Source organism: Mandrillus leucophaeus, unplaced genomic scaffold (genome assembly GCF_000951045.1).
Source record: "Mandrillus leucophaeus isolate KB7577 unplaced genomic scaffold, Mleu.le_1.0 Scaffold552, whole genome shotgun sequence".
Taxonomy (NCBI): domain Eukaryota; kingdom Metazoa; phylum Chordata; class Mammalia; order Primates; family Cercopithecidae; genus Mandrillus; species Mandrillus leucophaeus.
Window position 1 is genome coordinate 1318520 of NW_012105942.1, and position 20541 is coordinate 1339060.

Genomic DNA, 20541 nt, shown 5'->3' on the forward strand with positions numbered 1-20541 from the left:
TTCTACTCATAGCAAGAAAACAAAACGAAAAAAAGACTAAATAGGAAATATGGCTTTAAAGTTAGTACATGACCATGGGAGAGGAGTTAGGGAAACTGTAAGATCATTTGCTTCTTAATAATTGAATTTTCAGAAAAGCATTACTTAGAACCATGCATTTTAAACTAAATTTCCCGTGTTAAATGTCAAGATGGAGAGAAACAACTTGAAAGTCTTTATTGAAGAAAAAATTATAGACCAGAACTTGTACAAATAAGAGCATATAAGTGATATTGCTAAAAATAAGAATGAGAATGACTGACAAAACCTTGTTGGTTGTTTTAAAAGATATGTGAAAAAATATGTAGTTTTACAGTTAAAATATAGCTATAAAAGATCTTGAGGATTACTGATTGACTCAGTTTTCATCTAATCATACATTGAATACGGTGTTTTAAAAAATGATTAAAGCTTTATAAGTGTGTACAAAAATATATAATGTGGTATAAATGTTTATAACTATGATATATTTGAACACAAGTGGTACTTTCTTAACAGCTGTTAATTTATATTGAATTCAGTTAGCTGAATTATTTTCATTTAGGATATAAGTTTAAAAAATAACAAGTTAAATAATCCTTTTTTTCTGTTTGTGAAATGTTAAAGGAGAAATTAATTCCAATGAGTGTGAAAATGAATCAAGAAAAAAGAAAATGTCAGAGGAATTTGAAGCCAATACTATGGATTCTCTGGTAGACATGCCATTTGCTACTGTAGATATTCAGGATGACTGTAGAAGTAAGTACTTTATTAAGTAAACATGTATTTAAAAGCAATGAGTAGTAAATTTAGTTGTATATATATTATATATTTTTTTCTTTGTAAGTTATTTCACTTTTAGTACTTATGTTTTTGAATTTTAATTTTGATTTCATTTCATTTATTTATTCTAGTTTTTTGAGACACGGTCTCACTCTGTCATCCAGGCTGGAGTGCAGTGATGTGATCACAGTTCACTGCAGTCTTGACCTCCTAGTCTCAAGCAATCCTCCCACCTCAAACTTCCTGGTGGGAGGTAGCTGGGACCACAGCCATGTGTGCCACCATGACTGGCTACTTTTTTTTTTTTTTTGTAGAGATAGGGTCTTGCCATGTTGCCCAGACTGGTCTCAAAGTCCTGGGCTCAAGCCATCCTCCTGCCTTGGCCTCCAAAAGTGCTGGAATTACAGATGTGAATGATTGTGTCTGGCCAAGTTTTGTTTTGTTTTTATTTAATAGTTTTTAAATAGATATTATTATAATCTTATATATTATATTATATAATATATATTACTCTATATATAATATTATAATATAGATAATATATCTATTGGTATAATAATATATTATTATATTCATGTATAATAATAATCTGTGATAAAATAATCACAGATAATATTGATATGTCTCACAAAATGTTGAGCCAGCTCATTCTTTAGTTTATAAGCTACTTCTGAAAATAATGGGCTAGATAATGCCCTTGATTATTGTGGAGCCACTGTTGATTTCAGCAGTACCCATTTATCTAACACATGTTTACTAGCTGTTTGGTATCCTCTAAGCACTTTGGTAGGCATTGGGAGGGTCCATCAGTGAACGAGATGGGAATTATCACTGCCCCAACGGAGCTCAACAGGCTAATATTGAGAATAGGTCAACTTTTAATTAAATATTCATGGATTGGATTGATTCAGTCCTTGAGAGTTTCATTCACAAACTTTAGAGCAACAGTGCTTACTTGATTGAAATACTGCTGGAATTACATAAATATCCAAATATGTGTTTTGGCCAGATGCGGTGGCTCATGCCTATATTTTTAACACTTTGGGAGGCTGAGATGGGAGGATCACTTGAGGCCAGGAGTTTGAGACTAGCTTGGTCAACATAGCGAGACCCCCATCTTTATTTTAGTAAAACAAATAAATTTTAAAAAAATCTGTTTTATGTCATTGTAAAAACAATACTGTCCATGATATTTGGGTTTACCTCCACTGAAAATGTTAAAGATTTGACTATTGTCCAGGTTACTTGTGGGGAGGAAAATAAGGAAAAGCATCAATATATTCAAATATTTATTGACTACATACTCTGTGCCATTCAGCTGTTTGCAGTCTTACATAAAGCCTTGCCGTGGTTTGATATGCTTTCTTCATGACTAGGGCTCTGTGGCATAAGAAATCATCTGCTTTAGTCTCTTCATTTTGAGAAAAGAAAACTGACTTAGAGCAGTTAAGTAAATTAAATTCACACAGTGGGAAAGAACTAGTTACAGAATCTGGTTTCTGATTTATTAGTCATTTCTTTGATGGACATTTGTAGCCAGGCATTGTGTTGGACATTGAGAGTGTTAAAACACATGACAGTCTTGAACATCCAAAAGCTCCCAGCTTCTTTGGGGAGCCAGTCTGTTGACAGCTATCATCTCGTAAGATGAATGCCGTACAGGCTGCTCTGGAAATGCGTGGCGTGAGGATGTGTGCAGGGAGGCGTCTAACCTGGGTGCGCGAGGAGAGGGTGTTAAGGAAGTCTTCCTAGGTGTTTGTCGAGAGTAGAGGCTTGGAGGATGAGTATGAACTATCCAGGGCTCTTGAAATTATCTGAACATCAGAATTTTCTACAGAGCGATGTAAAAGCACAGATTCTTCTTTTTCAACCTTTGCCTCCTACCAGGGAATCTTTTTGTTTAAAAATTTTTTTAAACATCTCAGGTGATTCTGATGCTTAGCCAGTCTCAGAAACCACACTACTCTTTATCACACTGTCTTCTGGAGGCAGTGAACCTGACTTGTATTTTGGGGAGGGGTGATACTTAAAACATATTAGGTCTCTGGTACTTTATTAAGCAGTCTTTCCCATTCCATAATCCAAGGGGAAAAGGAATTGGGAAGAGGTGTTTCCTATCTTTTCCTTTGCAACTGCCCTGTAGAGAAGAACCATGTTTGTGAGTTTGACAGCTGTTGGGGAAATCTTCACTGAATAATTTACATACCTGTTAAGTGGAAGATACTCTTAGAAAAAGTGAGAATAGTGTCCAGGCACGGTGGCTTATGCCTGTAATCCCAGCACTTTGGGAGACCGAGGCGGGTGGGTCACAAGGTTAGGAGATTGAGACCATCCTGGCTAACATGGTGAAACCTCGTCTCTACTAAAAATACAAAAAATTAGTCGGATGTGGTGGCGGGCACCTGTAGTCCTAGCTACTTGGGAGACTGAGGCAGGAGAATGGCATGAACCCAGGAGGCGGAGCTTGCAGTGAGCTGAGATCGAGCCACTGGGCTCCAGTCTGGGCGACAGAGTGAGACTCCATCTCAAAAAAAAAAAAAAAAAAAAGTGAGAATAGCAAGGATTTAATGTTTTCCTCTTAATTTCCTACTTGTTGAGCAAATTAAATGAATATATTTTAAAAATTCAATCACTTCTTTCTGATTTCACTACTTTCTCTAATTTGGATGTAAATAAAGAAGACTTATCATGAATAACCATGCCCTGTGTGCCCACCATGGACCTTACTCACCTGCACCTCTCCCTCTGAGCCTTGTTCCGGTCTCTGAATCACTCCCATTGGAGTGCATAAGGTAGATTGGAACAAGAGATGAGTCTGTTCATTCTTCCAGCTATAGGCACATCTGATTTATACATATCTTACATATATCTAGTGTATATGAACACATAGCTTCTACTAGCAACAGAAAGCAAGATACTTCCAGAATCCCAGAGAGCAAATAGTATTTCTGTAGCCACCATATTCTTGTGTCTCTACTGGTAAGAAGATTAATAGCCATTGGGACGAGAAAGAAGGAAGGGGCTGGATGTGTTTGTGGCATGCATTTCATTCCTGCTCTGAAAGCAACAAATGTTTCTTCAGAGGATGTGCATTGGAAGGATGGCCAGTTCTTCATTATGAACAGGGTCTTTTCTCTCTAGGATATGGTGTATTACCAAAGAAATGATGTTATCTATGTATATTAGGGGCTTAGGCCAGTCCACAAAAGTCTACTTTTAACTAATATATATGCTTTTTGATAATTCAGGCTTTATGAGTTAAAAGTCTTTGTGGATTAGTCTAGACTCCAAACCACCATGTATTATATTACTTTTGTGGGAAGATGGATTTAAAATTCCAGGCTCCAGCTTATACATGGGCAGTGTGGTACAAAGGGAAAAACAGAAAACTTGTGTTTTAAATTTTGGTTACTTCATTGTCTACTTGGACCTTTGACACTTAAAGTGTGGATAAAAATTCCCTCCTGTTTATCTCATAGTGTTGCTTTATGGCTAAAAAGAGATAATGTATGCAAGAAAGAAGTTAAAAATGTAAAATAATTAATAAATGTTATTTATAAAACCTTTGAAACATACCACTTAGTTATCTGGGGACAACTTACTCTCTCATTTTTATGATAGCATTTACTAAAACACTAAGGAACAAATAGTAAAATTCTTTGCAAACCAGAAACTACTAACTAGTTTTTCTGAAGTGAGATTTTTATAGAAATGTACAAAAACTGAGAGTTTTATTGCCAACCCTTAAACCATAAGAAAGATATAATAATAGTGTTTGTGCCCGAAACACAATATAATTAGTTTGTGGCTTGAATGGACTGAATTTGGCTTTCTTGTACGTTTGGTAATCAGTCTACTCATTTCCTCCACGGTAGATGGCAACCTCAAAATTCTCAGGCTGCTGGTTGTTGCCTGTGGTTCCTTCAGTTTTCTTTGGCGTGTGGAAATTGCGAGTTAACTGCCAAGAAATTCTTGCTAATAGACACCCTGGCAGAGCAATGAGGAAAGTAGCGCTAACAAAAACATCATGGGAAGGGGAATCCTTGGGAGTAGGAAAACTCCCCCTGAAATGGTTAGTGTCTCGATTGTCAGCTGCATTGCCTTCAGTGTGAGTGTGGTATCTTGATTAGGCAGCATGTGGTCTGGTTGGGTGAGATGGGTCTTTACGTGTTTCGGTTAATTTTGTTTTTAAGAACGGACTTTTATTAGGGTTATAGTTTAGAATATTATAACAAAAATTAGAAGATAACATGCATTAGAACTAAATATGAGAATGTAAAAGTATATTAGAAGTAAAATATCCAAAGTGTTTGTACAATGGAAATCTTTTAGAAATGATGGGGAGGCTGGGTGCCATGGCTCACATCTGTAATCCCAGCACTTTGGAAGGCCGAGTTGGTGGATCTCTTGAGGGCAGGAGTTTGAAGCCATCCTGGCCAACATGGTGAAACCCCGTCTCTACTAAAAATACAAAAATTAGCCAGGCATGGTGGCACATACCTGTAATCCCAGCTATTAGGGAGGCCGAGGCAGGAGAATTGCTTGAATCCGAGAGGCAGAGGCTGCAGTGAGCCAAGATTGTGCCACTGCATTCCAGCCTGGGCAACACAGCCAGATTCTGTCTCAAGAAACAAAACAAAAAAGGAAATAATGAGGAGACAGTACAACCTCCATAGGGTGGACACATTTTAGTAGAAAATCCAGCTTAGTGCGTGGTTGACTTGGATGGGGTCTTTGCTGTTTACACGGGAAATGTTGTGGGTCAGTTGATTATAAACCCAGTAAACCATCCAGAAAAACATTTGGGTTGCTGCTGTTCTGCATCTGAAAGTAGAATGGAGAGTCATTCTGCTGTTGGGAATAGCTTAGTGTGCTTCCCACAGTGTGACTTTGTGGAGAGTTTTAGTTTAATTGATTCTAGTCTCTTAAGGGAATCACAGTTCTTAACTATCAAGCCACATTTATTGAATTTATTTAGGGATGGGATCTGATTATGTTGCCTAGGCTAGTCTCAAACTCCTCGGCTCCAGTGATCCCCCCACCTCAGTCTCTTGAGTAGCTGGGATAATAGGTATGCACCACTATGCCTGGTCTCAAGCCACATTTAAATCAAGTCTTTTGATTTTCTTTTTTTTTGTGTGTCGTGTCTTCCCTAAATGTGGAATTCAGTTCTCCTTATATTAAAATGCTTATAATTCTTATTTTATGCCACACAGAATTCTACTCTGTAATTGGAGATTTTGAAGATATGGGAAATCGTAATTTTGCTGCTTATTAATCCTAACAAGTTATTATATTTAAAAAATACTTAGATTTTAAACATCTTAAAATATAAATTGAAACTTACCTCACCTAAAATTTTTTTTGTAGAAAAATGCTATATCAAATAAAGATTGAATCTTTGTACCTGATATAATAGGTGGTTACCCTCAGGGTGGTTACCCTGAGTCAATTAAAAAAAATAAAAGATAAATTGTTTTCTGTGTCCTCTATAATTCATTGGGGAAGCATATACTACATATTCCAAATGTTATTATGAGAGAGCTTAAGGCAAATATCTGCCCCAAACAACATACATTGTTGATATCTTTTCTTTTGTTAAAAAATAAGAAAATGAATAAAAATTGGAACAAGCCCAATCACTAAATTAATTCAACACATATTTATTGAGTGTGTTATGTACTAGGTACTGTTATTGGTGCTGAACTGAGGATGTAGTTAGTTCAGCTAGTGTGTACTTTTTCCAGGCTCAAGTTCATTCATTATCGATGACATTGGCATAATAATGGTAGCTGTCTCACAGGATTATTGGAAAGATTCAATTCCTCAATACATATTAAGTCCTTAAAATGTAACTAGCCTCAGTACATTTTCATTAATTTAGTTTCACCAGATTTTTTCTTGCATATGTTTGCTAAATTAAATATTTATTAAAAATTTCCCTTTAAGAGCAATATTTTATCATAATAATATCGAGCACCTCTAGCACATTGCTAAATGCTTATATTTTCTTACATAATCCTCATAGAAACTTTTTTTGTTTTTTTGAGACATAGTCCTTCTCTGTCACCCAGGCTGGAGTGCAGTGGTACGATCGTTCTCAGCTCATTGCAACCTCCGCCTCCTGGGTTCAAGGGGTTCTCCTGCCTCAGCCTCCCCAATAGCTGGGATTACAGACGCCCGCCACCACACCCAGCTAATTTTTTTGTATTTTTAGCAGAGACAGGGTTTCATCATGTTAGTTAGGCTGGTCTCAAACTCCTGGACTCAAGTGATCCACCTGCCTCATCCTCTCAAAGTGCTGGAATTACAAGTGTGAGCCACTGCACCCAGCACATAAAACTTAAAGAGGGAGATGGTAATATTATTTTTTTTTAGAAAGTTTTAGTAATTTGCCAAAGATTATTGAGATACTAAAGGGGAATAATTCTATGAAATATACGGGTGGGCGTGGTGGCTCATGCCTGTAATCCTAGCACTTTGGGAGGCTGAGGCGGGTGGATCACCTGAGGTCAGGAGTTTGAGACCAGCCTGGCCAACATGGTGAAATCCCATCTCTACCAAAAATACAAAAAATTAGCTGGGTATGGTGACGTGTCCCTGTAATCCTAGCTACTTGGGAGGCTGAGGCAGGAGAATCGCTTGAACCCGGGAGGTGGAGGTTGCAGTGAGCTGAGATTGTGCCATTGCACTCCAGCCTGGGCAACAAGAGTGAAACTCAGTCTCAAAAAAAATATTCTATGAAATATAGAAGATAGTATTCTAAGTCATATAGCTAAGGAATTTTAGGACTGGTTACTTCGAAGATTTTAGCTGCCTAAATAACAAGAAAAAATAAAATATCAAAACAAATCTAATTAATTCTCAACTGTTTAGCTAAGAGTAAGTGTGAAAACAATGAACCCACAATAACAGATGGATGACTTAATTTTCCTCATCATTCATTTCTTTGTAGTTTTTGAGGGAATAAATAGAACTTGAGAAAAAATTAGATAATTTACATAAAATGACATGTGGTGCTTCAGTGAAAAAAACAAATACACATATCAGAGAGTTACAGGCTTTGTCAGCAAGACCAGATTCATTACAACACATTAAAATGGCTACTGAAATCATTATGAAAATTAACAAGTGGAATAAATTAAATTTATAAGATGGGTTTATGAGCTGTACTCCAACTGATGACTTTTTTGCTAACCAATGAAGTTACTCTAAATAATCCAGTTGAAAGGTCCTGGGCGTGTGGCCAAATTTTTCTACGTTTTGTTCTATGGCCATTGATTTTTGAAATTCTAATTGGTAAACTAGATGATTACATAAATATTTTGTTCCTTATATTTTCATATGAAACTAAAAGTAAAGAATAATATCCAGTTGTATTTTAGAACCTACATTATGATTTCAAAGTGGTAAATAAAATGGAGTTTAGTAATGAAAAGCACACGGATTTTATACTTTGGCCATATATAAATAAATTTTACAGATAAAATCAGAGATGTTATGCAAACAAGAGAGAAGAGATATTGGGGCCGGGCATGGTGGCTCACACCTGTAATCTCAGCACTTTGGGAGGCTGAGGAGGGCAGATCACTTGAGGTCAGGAGTTCAAGACCAGCCTAGCCAACATGTGAAACCCCGCGTCTACTAAAAATACAAAGGTTAGTCGGGCATGGTGGTGCATGCTTGTAGTTCCAGCTAGTCAGGAGGCTGAAGCATGAGAATCGCTTGAACTTGGGAGGTGGAGGTTGCAATGAGCTGAGATCGCACCGCTTGCACTGTAGCCTGGGCAGCAAGGTGAGACTCCATCTCAAAAAAAAAAAAAAAAAAAAGAGAGAGAGAGATTGGGCTCAGTGTGTATCAAGTGTCTGATAAATCAGCAGGGCTCACAGAATTAAGGAAAGTGTATTACAAGGGTCAGTAAAACTGTACTATAGCAATAAATACAGGATTCCTTTTTTCCCCCATCTGTTATTTGGTATTTTAAAACTACACACAGTCTGTGATGCCTAACAAGAAAATTTTAGATTATCCAGTTCAAAGGAAAGTTAAATAGTTATTGGTAGAATTATAGAAAACTAAATAAATTTAGACAAACCATGTCCTACTTAATTTTTACCTGAAAGTATTCTGGGTTGTGGTTTTACACTATGTCATTCTCCTGATACCAGAATGGTTAGAGTTGTTATATATTATAACCATTACCTTGAGAGATTATTATTTTTTTTTCCTTCAAAATGGATTTATAGGATGTTTGAAATGGCAAAAATAAGTTGCTACAGACAAGAAGACAGTTTAGTCTTAAATAGATAAGGTAGAAAACATCATAAAATGCTGGAAGTGTCAGTGGTCTTTTAAATATTGTGTTAATTCTGTCCCCCTCTTTAGTATTGTTCATATTGGAGTGTGAGTAAAATACAGAAAAAAATGATTATATGTTATATCTTCACAGTAAGGAATGTACTATACATGGCCACTCAATAAACAGTGTATGCAAAAAATGGAAATAAAAATTTCATGAAACAATACTTATACTTACTGTGAGCAATATACTATCTATATGACTACATCCCATTCCATTCCATTCCATTCTTTAAAAAGTGCTCTTTATTGGCTGGATGTGGTGGCTCACACCTGTAATCCCAGCACTTTGGGAGGCTGAGAAGGGTGGATTACCTGAGGTCAGGAGTTCGAGACCAGCCTAGCCCATAGGGTGAAAACCTGTCTCTCCTATAGTCCCAGCTACTCGGGAGGCTGAGGCAGGAGAATGGCGTAAACCCGGGAGGCCGAGCTTGCAGTGAGCTGAGATCTGGCCACTGCACTCCAGCCTGGGCGACAGAGTGAGACTCCGTCTCAAAAAAAAAAAAAAAAAAATAGCTGGTCATGGTGGTGGGTGCCTGTAATCCCAGTTACTCGGGAGGCTGAGGCAGGAGAATCGCTTGAACTCAGGAGGCAGAGGTTGCAGTGAACAGAGATTGCTCCATTGTACTCCAGCCTGGGCAACAAGAGCAAAACCCTGCCTCAAAAAAAAAAAAAAGAAAAAAAATAGTGTTCTGTATTATCTTCTAAGTTGATTCGATAACCCACTTGCAATTGATGCTTGCAATTTAGGTTGATGCTTGCAATTTAGGAAAAATAACCTAGACGGTATGTTTCTGATTCTCAGTCTTGAATCTATTATTTAATATCACCATGAATTGTCCTAATTAGTACAAGTGTTAACAGTTAGTACCTTTACAACAAATCACAGAAGGCTAGAACTGGAAGAGACACCTGAGAGAGATTGTCTAAATGTTCCTTCCTGCCCCTGTTTTTTTTTTTTAATGTTGCATTGTAGAAACTTTCAAACATATATTAGAGAAAATAGGACAAGCCTCATGTATTCATTACCTCTTCCTTACTGGATTATTTTGATCCCAGACATATTACTTTATCTGTAAATACTTTGGTATGTTTCTTTAAAAGGTAAAGAATCTTAAAAAAAAATTCAAAATATTCTTACTATACCAAAAAAAATGGTAATTCCTACTGTCATCAAATAACTAATCTCTGATTATGTCATAATTTTAAAAAATCTGGATTATTTGAATTAGTTACCAAAATCTATGCACTATATTTAATTGATACATCTCTTGAGTCTCTTTTCATGTATACATCTCCTTTTTTCCTTTGGGTATGTGTATGCGTGCGTGTATTGTTGAAGAAATCAGGTTGTGTAGAAGTTTTGATATTCTGGTCATTTAACATTTTTCTCTGTCTCTTATACTTCTAGTAAACTGGTAGTTAGATCAAGAGGCTTAATGAAGTTTGTGACATTTGCAAGAATGCTCCAAAGATAGAATTTTTTGTTTCTTTTTGAGAGACAGGGCCTCACCCTGTCATCCACACTGGAGTACAGTGACATGATCATAGCTCACAGTAACCTCGAACTCCTGGGCTCAAGTGATTCTCCCACCTCAAGTAGCTGGGACTACAGGTGCATACCACAATGCCTGGTTAATTTCTAAATTTTTTGTAGAGATGGGGTCTTGCTGTGTTTCCCAGGCTGGTTTTAAATTCCTTGCCTTTAGTGGTCCTCCCACCTAGGCCTCTCAAAGTGCTAAGATTACAGGCATGAGCCACTGTGCCTGGCCAAAGATAAGATTTTGAATTTCCTATAGTGTGACATCAGTAGGCAAATAATGTTTGCTTGTCTTGCCTTTTTGTGATGTTAAGATTGATCAGTGGCTTCAGGTCTTATTACTCTAAAGTATCTATTGTTAAAGTTCCCCATCAACCTTCCATCTAATGGATCATCCATTGATGGTCATTGGGTTGATCTGTTACTTTGTTAAGCATTTTGAAATGGTGATATTCTAACTCTATCTTTTTGCATTAATTAACTTGAAATTTCTATAAAGAACTTTATCTTAACTAGCTATTTAATTTCCTAAATGACTATTTGGTTATGAGGAAAGATGGAATAAATGCTTGACATTTTTCCGTTATCATCAGATATTTAGAATCATGGTTCTCTAGACTCCTCTAAAGGTGACCTGTGAGTTTTTGGCTTTAATTTTTTTAGTATCATTAAGAATGGATGGATTTAAGTATATTTGATGTATTTAACGCCACTGAAGTTTATTCTATTTGGTGCCCACATTGTCCCATCTTTGGCCAATGGGAAGACATTTAAATTGACTTTAGAGATCTTCTCATATGATCCCAGGAGTCTTTTGAATTTCCAGAACTCTCATACATTGTATGCTCCAGACCTGGAATCAGCTCTTTTTCCAAGGATTGGTAATATTTTTAAGTTCTCAGATAAACCCATTAAGTAACTTAATTAAAAGATGCTTGTTGGAAATCTGGTCTTAAGGTCATTGGCCTTTTCACTATCCAGTGCTGCCTCTATAGATTGAAACACACAGTACTAGTCATCTTCTCAACTGTGCTGTTCCCCCTTCTATCTTTTGTAGAGTATTTTTTTCCCAGCGCGGGTTGATAGCTGCCAGATTCACCATCCCAGCATCCTGTGTTGCGTGGGGTTAGCCCTGTGCGGTGATTTGGACAATGAAACACAAGGGACAGACACTAGGAACTTATTTAGAATTGATTTGTAATTTTACCTTAAAAAAGGGTGTCTTGCTTTTGAAATTTATTTATTTTTTTAAATTAATTAATTTTTTTTTGAGGCGGAGTCTTGCTCTGTCGCCCAGGCTGGAGTGCTGAGGAGTGCAGTGGCACGATCTGGGCTCACTGCAAGCTCCACCTCCCAGGTTCACGCCATTCTCCTGCCTCAGCCTCCTGAGTAGCTGGGACTACAAGTGCCTGCCACCACGCCCAGCTAAATTTTTGTATTTTTTAGTAGAGACGGGGTTTCACTGTGTTAGCCAGGATGGTCTCGATCTCCTGACCTCGTGATCTGCCCGCCTCAGCCTCCCAGAGTGCTGGGATTACAGGCGTCAGCCTCTGCGCCCAGCCTGAAATTTATTTTTCAACATTATATTTAGTTAAAAAAACTGTTTAGGGATGGGTGTGGTTGCTCATGCCTGTAATCCCAGCATGTTAGGAGGCCAAGGTGGGAGGATTGCTTGAGTCCAGTAGTTCAAGACCAGCCTGGGCAACATAGTGAGACCCCCACCTCTATAAAAAATGAAAAATTAATGAGCTGTGGTGGTACATACCTGTAGTCCAAGCTGCTTGGAGAGGCTGAGGTGGGAGGATCACTTGAGCCCCAGGAGTTCAAGGTTACAGTGAGCTATAATTGCATCACTGCACTCCAGCCTGGGTGACAGAGTGAGATCCTGTCTCAAAACAAAACAAAAAAACAACAAAAAAAGAACTGTTCAGGACAGCTCTTCATTTTCCATACTCATAGAAGGTGCAAGTGGTCTGGATAAATAAAAACAATGGAGAGTTTATAAATCATCTGTTTCTTTTTGGAGTTTCCTAAATGTTCTTTAGCAGATACAGATTTATCTTCCTAATTATGTTTAGTTCTGAGTATTATCTAATACTTATAATAGCTAATAATAGTGTTTAGTTTGTACCAGGAAGTGGTCTAAACGTTTTTATGTATTAACTCACTCAATCCTCAAAAAGATCCTATGAAGTAGCTATTATTATTATTCTAAAATTACACAGGGAAGCTGAGTAAAGAGAGTTTGTGTGCTCGTCTAAAATCACACAGTCACACAGCTAGTATGTGGGAGAGCCAGGATTCTAACCCAGGTGCTCTGGTTCCAACTATATTAAAATTGGCTTTCATTTTCAGAGTACTAATTTATTAACAGTAGGTGGTGGTGGGCTAGAAATGTATTTAAAAGTGGATTTAAAATATATGTGTTCTTCATTAGCGTATTTTGTAGCTTCTGTTTAAAATTAGTATATTCATATTACCACAGTTAGATATAGGACTTTTTTTTCGATGTATAAAATTGCAGGCAACCCAACGATATATTGATTTGATTTACTGTATTAAAACTCTTATGTATGAAATAAAACCCAATGGCATCATGAATGAGACAATTCACATAATTCTTGCAACACAGATAAAAATGCTACAAACTAATTTCTTAGTAATAAAATCGATAAAAGTTCTGGCAAGCTTACATGTGTAAAAGAAGCTGATAATAATTTATATTTTAAATGTGTATCCTCTAACCATGAAGAGCCATCATTAGCCACATTAATCATTAGACATATCGTTGAGAGATATAGTGATGAAATAGATGCACAAACACACCAGATAATTTTGCCTTAATTCATAATGATATGGTCAGATATATTGCCCAGGCCACCTTGCTCTTGGTTTACCCCATTTTTAGGTCTTACAAATATATGTTGTGGAAAGAAAACACATCTATTCCTACACATCCTTAGCTTTTTAATTTTAAACATGCTGTACTATTTTTCTTAGAAATTAGCATTAAAATACTCTTTGAGACATTAACTTAAAATTGTTTACTATTAATACCTCAAAGATAAACAGAATAAGAACAATTATTTTTGCTCAGTGGTTTTATGTGTAATATTAACTAGTTGTGCAGAACTTCGGTAGAGAAGCAGTTTGATACAGTAGCAAAGTTTTTCTGCTTTTCTGTTTTATCATGCGTAAAATAAGGAATTTAGTTAAAGCAGAGTTGCATATGCACACAGGCATTGGGCTGTGGGTTGAGCCCAGACTTCTTTTCACAGTCCTTCTTAAGGGGTTGTGTGCAGGTGGTTACTGTGGTCTATTAGAGTTGATCCCAAAGATAAAACCAACTGAATAGGATTGAATGTAAGGTAAAGTGGTTCTTCCCTTCGTTTTTCAAAATAACACCTCAGAAAATATATTTGAATTTTCACAAAGTCTCTGTGAGGTACTCTATTTTGTTTTGTTTTGTTTTTTTTTGGAGACAGAGTCTCACTCTGTTGTCCAGGCCGGAGTGCAGTGGTATGGTCTTGGATCACTGCAACCTCTGCCTCCTGGGTTCAAGCTATTCTTGTGCCTCACCCTCCTAAGTAGCTGAGACTACAGGCATGTGCTACCATGCCCAGCTAATTTTTGTATTTTTAGAGATGAGGTTTCACCTTATTGGCCAGGCTGGTCTCACACTCCTGACCTCAAGTGATCTTCCCACTTCAGCCTCCCAAAGTGCTGGGATTACAGGCATGAGCCACCATGTCCTGCAGAGGAACTCTATTTTGAGCAATGAACTACTATTCAAGAAGACATGGCTTGGAAGCTCAATTAATGGATTGTAGTTTTGCATGTATATGGAAGCCCTGATAGAATCTGTTAAAAAAAAAAAAAAAGATGATGGCATTTCACACAGATTTAGTAATTATTTCTGGGAGCATGCTTCATAATTAGAATTGTTAGATGTTGTAAATGAATCTTACAAGGATTACTTTAAAAAGTGGTATTGTAAATGCTTCTCAAATTACCTTTTGTTAAGGATCAGTTTTTAAAAAAAGTTTCCTGTTTGCTGCCAATGGATACTTTTGTAAAATACAATAAAAGTGAATTATTAGAAAATGAAATAAAAGAAAAGACCTACAAAGTAGAAATCAAATTTCTGCAGACCAAATTATTCCGCCCCATTGCTATGGAAGTTTCCAAAGCATTCTCTTAATTTTTGCAACAAATAGTTTATAGCGTGACAGTGGCCACAGACCAAAACTTTGTGTGACAGTGGGGTTATGCCCTAGAAGTTACATATATACCTGTATGGGATGGTTGAAAAGTGATCTTTCTTAGTGTTATGAACATTGTGGTGCCGGGAGCTGTGCTTCAGATCAGAAGTCAGCTCACTAAGGCCCTCAGGCCAAATCTGGTTAACCACCCTGCTTTGAAAATAAAGCAGGAACACAACCTGTACCCACTCATTTATGTTTTGTCTACAGCAGAGTTGAGTAGTTGATGGCAGAGACTGTGTCATCTGCAATGCCTAAACTATTTACTGAGGTCCTTTACAGAAATGTTTGCAAACTCCTGCTTTAGATTTGAAAATGACACTTATGAATGATTGCTTCTTATGTATTGCTTTTTTTCTGACTGTATTATCTTTGTTTAAATGTATTAGACGTATTGTTTGACTTTTTTCCTCTAGTCACTGATGAACCTCAAATAAATTTGAAGAGAAGTCAAGAAAATGAATGGATCAAGAGTGATCAAGTAAAGAAGAGGAAAAAAAAGCAAAAAGATTATCAACCCAACTATTTCCTATCCATTCCAATCACCAACAAAGAGGTGCTATTTTTTAAAAAAATTATTTTTACTGTGAAATTTTATTCTAAATTTAAAGTATACTAAATGCTTATGAACCTACTTGCTCTCAGCTTCTAAGAGTCTTTGGTGGCATTTTGACAGGACTGTACAGGCAATATTTCTATTTAAGTAATAGAAATATATTTAAACAACAAGTTTGGAAAATATTATTTATTTTTCTGAGACAGGGTCTTGCTCTGGCACCCAGGCTGGAGTGCAGTGGCACAGTCATAGCTCCCTGCAGCCTTGAACTCCTGGACTCAAGCAATCTTTCCACCTCAGCCTCCAAAAATATTTAGACAATCATATTTAAACAGTAATTTTGCAAAACCCACTGGAAAAAGTGTTGCCAGATGGCATGTCAAGGTTATTTGCAAGTGTTTGTTCATTTTATCTGAGGGACCCTTTGGAAGTAGGGAGCAGTGACCAGTTGAGAAAAGAGGATTCTGAGATCTCTGCTGGGAAAGTAAACTGGGGTTTCTTGCTGCTTAATCTTGTTTATGATAGTGATTATTTCAACATAGTTTCTTTAAAAAATTACTCAGTGTTGTAACAACTTAATATTGCACCATTAAACTTGGTAGAAATCTATTAAAATCTGAAAAATTAATATAATAAATAATAGGAAATGGAACCAGCCCGTTAGCTCCTACTGAGAAACCCCTGAGAGAGAAAACTGCTGCATCTCATTACAGCTACTGAAGCAGTGAGGTAGGAATTACAATGCCGCAGGAAAGAACACCTCACTTAGAAGACTGACTGACTGTACCCCTTGGCCCAACTTAAGAGCCAGATTTGAATTTCTTTTTGTGGGTTATAATCTCTTTGACCAGGCACATTTTCAGGTTGCCTTTCCCCTTGTTTGACTAGAATGTCTCTAGGGAATGCTAGCAAATTGTTAAAAATCAAATCAAAATTAAAATGAAAGAAAGAAATATCAAAAGAAAAAATAAATTATGTTGTATCATTCTAGGAAATATCTAGTCTGTGAGACACAGTGTAGCCGGGGAGAAAATATACATAACAAGAGAAGAGTTACCTAGCCATAGAAGATTTTAGATTTGATGTAGTGAAGAATCATATTCTGATTTTACTGACATATATGTGATTCCTTTCGTTGAGGAATACTTCTTAAAAGTCCTAGTGAGAGCCAGGTGTGGTGGCTCATGCCTGTAATCCCAGCACTTTGGGAAGCTGAGGTGGGTGGATCTCTCGAGCCCAGGAGTTTGAGACCAGCCTGGTTAACATGGCAAAACCCTGTCTTTGTTAAAAATACAAAAATTAGCCAGGCATTGTGGCTTGCACCTGTGGTCCTAGCTACTTGGGAGGCTGAGGTGGGAGGATTGCTTGAGTCCAGGAGGCAGAGGTTGCAGTGAGCCAAGACTGCGCCACTGCACTCCAGCCTGGGTGACAGAGCTAGACTGTATCTCAAAAGAAAAAAAAAAAAAAAAATTAAAAGTCCTAGTAAAATAGTCCTTAAAAGTGTTTAGGCAATACAAAGTTAGTGTAATCAGCAATTACGCATTATATTAAAATACTTGCAAGTTGTTTGGTTTGAAAGTTAGGGTTACGTATACCTATGGGGATTAGAAGAGCTCAGGGAGTGAGAGGTGCTGCTACTTTCATGAGCAGCCAGACAGAAGCCAGGTCCTAAGGACCCTGAATGTCAGACAGTTGAAGTGACTTCCCTATGGACACGTGATTTGTGATTGGAAGAGAATCCAGGTTCTGTATTTTGATTTGACAGAGTCTCTCAGTCTAGATGTTCGATGAACACCTCTGGGTGTCACTTTCCCTAGGCCGCTCATTTTCAGCTTCTCCCTTCACCTGTATTCTTTGCTCCTCGGGGAGACTGAGCAGCATCTCTGCATCACCCCCATGTCTGCCCTCTCTCCCCTCCTAGCTGTGTTATGGCTTCTTACCACTTCCGGAGAAGACTGCTGGGATGATGTGCTGATGGGATAGGGAACGTGGGGAAGGGCATTGAATGGAAGGAGGAGAGAAAAATTCTTTCCTTCCACCACTAACTTCTAGGCTTTGCATCACAAAAGTGAAGGGAGAAAGGGGATGAGAGTCCTGTCCGCAGCTTTGAGTTTTCATCCTTTAACCTGCTGTAGCCTTTGTTTCTGCCTCTCTACCCCTGTAAGGTTGTGTAGATGCTGGAAAGACTGCAGGCTTTGGGTCTGACAGACTTGTTAGTACCAACTGAGTCACAGACTCCGCTGCATGTGTAGGTCAGGTTACCAACATTTTTCAAGTTTCAGTTTGTTCAGGTGTAAAATGAGGTGGGTGATAATACCTCCTTCAGATGACTGTTTTCTAAACCCAAATCTAGCCATGTCACCAGCCTGCTTATATACTTCAGGATTTTCCCATCGATAGGATAAAGACAACCTCTTTTCCATGTTCTCTGAGGTTTTGTCTGTTCTGTCCTCTCCCCTTCAGCCCTTGCTTTTTCTGCCCGAGCTCTTCTAGCCTTCCTTGGGCTTGCCAGGTTCCCTCGGCCCCAGGGAAAGCCTTCTCTGGCTGGGGTTTTCTCCTTGCTCCTCTTGGTTTTGTTAATGCCAGAATCTCAGCTCAAACCTCTCTACCCTTGACCACCTCGTCTAGGTCAACTATCCCTTTCCTTGCCCCATTCCTGTCAGCTAAAGGCTTTCACAGCTTTCTGTGTGTCATTTGTCATCCTTGCAACTTGACACTTGTCTTCCTCGCAAGATTTTTAGTGCATGCCCATACCTAGACTGGTGTTTGTTCAAGAGTAGGTGCACACACATACGCGCACTCTCTCACTCTCGCTCTTTCTCTCTCTGCTGTTGTTTCATTGCAAATGCGTATTTCTGTCATTCCAAGTTATAACCAGAACACTTAAATATAATAAATGCAATGTAATGGTGGTTTCATAATACAGGTTCAACAGCAGTTTACTGGTTTTGGAGGAGGTAGGGTAACTTATAATAGAGGGAAATGCAGGTTTCAAGTGACCTTGAAACCAAATAATTTAATGTTTCCCTTTCAAGAGACTTATTTGTAGTTAACCACTTAGAAAGCTTACATACAAATATGGGGAAGAGATGTAGGAATCAGGCAAGATTAGGAGTTATATTTTATATCTTCTGCATGAGCACATTTTTGTTTGCAAAATGTTTAATGTTAATTTTCTTTTTAAATTACTTATGAGCTTTTAAAAGTGGGAAGGCTTGGGAAAAAAGTAGCATTTATAACATTGTTTCAATGGAAGACTGTATTCCAAGTTCCAATTAAGTGACCTGCAAACAAGCTTTTGGAAGCTAGCGTATTCACAATGAGTTGCTCTACTTTTGGCCTCTACATGTTGGCATCTAGTTTTAAAGAAAAAAGTATTCAAAATTCCACTGGTCTTTGATTTAAAACACATTCTTAGAAGTTTGGAATTCTTTATTAGTGGAAAATCTTGATTTCATATTTTAAGCAAATAGAATTGGAAAATGGATTAGGATGACTGCATAAAAAATCCTAATTGGAAGTATATGAAAGTATGTGTTTCCATTAACGTTCAATTGCATGTTAGTTTAAAAAGAAAAGAAGAAAACATTCCGATGGGGGTATAGTAAATCCTAAATGTCTCTAAAATGACTAGAATTGTTTAATTAATTCTAGCTAGATTTACCCATATATTGGTTTTATATGCCTTCTTTTGAGAGGTAGTAAGAATCAACACTGAAAAAATCAAGGAACAGTCAGAAGCTGATTGAAATTAGGAGTGTATTAATTTTTTGACATGTTTTAAAAATATACTAATGAAAGAAAAAGGTTTTCTTCAGCAGCTTTCTTTCTTTCTTTCTTTCTTTCTTTCTTTCTTTCTTTCTTTCTTTCTTTCTTTCTTTCTTTCTTTCTTTCTTTCTTTCTTTCTTTCCCTCCCTCTCTCCCTCCCTCCCTCCCTCCTTCCCTCCCTCCCTTCCTTCCTTCTTTCCTTCCTTCCTTCCTTTTTTCTTTTCTTTCTTTGTTTCTGTTTTTTTTTTTTTGAATAGAGATGAGGTCTCACTATGTTGCCCAGGCTGGTCTTAATCTCCTGGGCTCAAGTGATCCTTCCTTCTCAGCTTCCCAAAATGTTGGGATTACAGGTGTGAGCCACCATGCCCAGCCTCTTCAGGGATTTTAAAAGGCATTTGTTACATGTAATTCTGTATTTCATAATTTTGCAATGTGAAAATTACTGGTCTTAGGAAAGTATGGACGTTGATTAGTGCATTCAGTTCTTTTCTGGAAAATAATAGTAAAAGTGTTTGATGTCATCATGGGTATGTTAGGCACATACCACTGGTAGATACAGAACATTATTTATTTGAGGATGATTTTTTTTACTTTTACTCCAATTATTGCTATATCATCAGTTTTTCAAGTTCTTTCTATAGTTGTGGACAAGCAGAAAAAATTAAGAAAAATTAGGTAGCAAATTAGTGTGATAATTCTAATAAATCTTAATGAGGCAACAAATTTGGGAACAATATGTGTATCAATAACAGCTTAGGAAAATTCCAAGAACAATATCAAAAGATGAGGTCAAAGACATTTTCCCCAGACTGTAACTCTTCTCTCTCATGTAGAGGCATGCTGACTTTAAGACTTTGCCTTTGAACTCATATATGATTTGATTAAATTAGAAAGTTTAAAATATATGAAAACAGATTTTTTAATTGCATCATTTTTAGGCATATGGAATATGACAGTGGTGATATTTAGCAGATGAATATCAACTTTTATTCTCTTAACTCGAATTACTCAATGAATGAAATATTTAAGATTTAAGTAAAGTTTTTATTTTTACAAGTTTCTTTCACTGTCTTATTGGAATTTGACTTTATAGTATTAGGTTTTAAAAATGTGCTTTGTGCAGCACTGCCAATGGCTGGGGATTATGGTGAGAGATAAGCTTTAATGACCTTATAGAATTTTAAATAATGGCTGTAAAAATTAGTTTCCTTTGGCCTTTGATGTCATTGGTATTTTTAAAACATGACATATAAAGA

The 20541-nt window shown here is 37.1% G+C and overlaps 1 protein-coding gene across 1 annotated transcript in view; it reads left to right on the plus strand.

The window, feature by feature from the left end:
- The window catches only part of AKAP7 (A kinase (PRKA) anchor protein 7), a 151722-nt gene that overhangs the window by 3154 nt on the left and 128027 nt on the right, over positions 1-20541 (plus strand). Inside the window, exons 2-3 of the mRNA XM_011998025.1 lie at positions 646-777; positions 15378-15517. Of these exons, the coding sequence (XP_011853415.1) occupies positions 646-777; positions 15378-15517 (272 nt within the window). The remainder of the gene's footprint in view (positions 1-645; positions 778-15377; positions 15518-20541) is intronic.